The sequence below is a fragment of the Echiichthys vipera genome (assembly GCF_963691815.1).
Source record: "Echiichthys vipera genome assembly, chromosome: 11".
In the NCBI taxonomy this organism is placed as follows: Eukaryota; Metazoa; Chordata; class Actinopteri; order Perciformes; family Trachinidae; genus Echiichthys; species Echiichthys vipera.
Window position 1 is genome coordinate 18,397,152 of NC_139836.1, and position 1,923 is coordinate 18,399,074.

At 43.7% G+C, this 1,923-nt stretch overlaps 1 protein-coding gene across 1 annotated transcript; it reads right to left on the reverse strand.

Moving 5' to 3' along the window:
* Nucleotides 1-1,125: 1,125 nt before the first annotated feature.
* cUnh10orf53 (chromosome Un C10orf53 homolog) lies at nucleotides 1,126-1,564 on the reverse strand (the record flags this gene model as incomplete). Its single annotated transcript, XM_083923265.1, has 3 exons — nucleotides 1,126-1,190; nucleotides 1,272-1,391; nucleotides 1,471-1,564. 3 exons carry the CDS (start codon nucleotides 1,562-1,564, stop codon nucleotides 1,126-1,128), a joined length of 279 nt encoding a protein of 92 aa, XP_083779391.1.
* Between the last annotated feature and the right edge of the window lie 359 nt (nucleotides 1,565-1,923).

Below are 1,923 nucleotides of genomic sequence, written 5' to 3' on the forward strand. Positions count from 1 at the left end.
CATGCGTCACGTGCCCTGTCGCCTCACAAGTTGACATTAAAAAAATACTTTACTCATTGTAATCCAGGTCTGTGTCATGGCAACGTGGGTATCATGTTCAGATGAATGGTGTTCGGTCTTTCTCTGTAGCAGAAGTCCCAAAGAAACGGAGATGTGCCAAAATCTACCGGACGACTCATTTCGAACATTGCCATGACACAGACCTGGATTAAAATGGGTAGAATATCCCTTGAAATAAAGTGCACACGGTGGGCTTAATATGGCCTATTCAATATTTGCCCATAAATCAAGCTGTAAAGCTATGCTGTAATTATACGACCATGTGTTAGTTAGTTTTTAAAGATAATTTTTTGGCAGTTTTCAAGCCTTTTTATTAGATAGGACAGACAATAAATGGGGTGAGAGAGAGAGAGAGAGAGAGAGAGAGAGAGAGAGAGAGAGAGAGAGAGAGAGAGAGAGAGAGAGAGAGAGAGAGAGAGAGAGAGAGAGAGAGAGAGAGAGAGAGAGAGAGAGAGAGAGAGAGAGAGAGAGAGAGAGAGAGAGAGAGAGAGAGAGAGAGAGAGAGAGAGAGAGAGAGAGAGAGAGAGAGAGAGAGAGAGAGAGAGAGAGAGAGAGAGAGAGAGAGAGAGAGAGAGAGAGAGAGAGAGAGAGAGAGAGAGAGAGAGAGAGAGATATGCAGCAAAGGGCCGCGACTGCTCTAACCACTGTGCCACCAGCCGCCCCAGTTAGTTTGTGGGCATTAAACATTGTTAAGGAATAAAAAAAAGAAGAAAAAAAAGCATAACCCAGGAACATGCTAGGTGGGGTAACACAGGCTCCCATAAAGACTGGCTTACAAGATTAGTTAATAATTCAGGTCCCACTGTTAATGATGCAATTCCCCTGAAATCTGCAATATCATCTGACATACAGTGATTGTGTGAATTATTTCAAGGTCCCAGAGGCAGCATCACCAACTACATCACACCTATGAATTAATGCAGCACTACAAATAACTAAAAAAAACAACTATAAATGCATTTAGCCTCTATACAAATTGACTGTAGTCTTACTAGACTGCGTTTTTGAGTAAGAAATGGCAAATATGCACATGGGTGTTCCGTAATATTTGTATTTCTGTTCTCTTCAGTGAGCTTCGTCCACAGCAGCAACAGCTTCTTTGCAGACAGGGTCCAGTTTTCCATCTCCACCTTCAGATAATAAAAGCACCTACAGGTCACCACGCAGTGACGTCACAACAACGTAAACGCTTTCCCTCTAACCAAACTCACCGAACTCCAGCTGCTTTATATTACAGCCGAAGACGACCTCCCCGTGGACCACGAGCTCCACCATGTCCCACTTAAGCGTCTCCTCCAGGACGCACTGGTGCCCGCGCGCTGTCAGTGCGGCTGCAGGAGGAAAATGTTGAACCTAACCTCAAAAACAGTCAAGAGAGCGGAACACATGCGGGTAACAGATACTACATACCCAGGAGACCCCTCAGGCGGAAGGTCCTGTGTTTTACTACTCCACTGGATTCATAAGGTCCGTAACAAAGGGTCACACGCGCGTCTCTCGGCATTGCTTCTTGTTGTCACCTAGGTAACTGATGCACCTGTTACAAACATGGCCTCCTCTGACGTGCTCGGGAAAATACCATTTTCTCCACTTTATTTTTTAAGTTAACGGTTCTTTACCACACGAAATGACATGTGTATCTCACTATTACGAGATGTTTCCAAACAATTGTTATTAACTCTCAATATTAGAACCGCAAGATGTCTGAGTCTACGTGTTATATTATAGACCGCTGCTAGGCAACAGCCTTGGTCCTTGTTAACTTCCTGTCAGCTGATGTCATTCACATTCACTGCAACAGGAATCAAACTTGGACTTGGTTTATGTTTACAACTTTGAAAAGGTCTATAGATAATAACATAT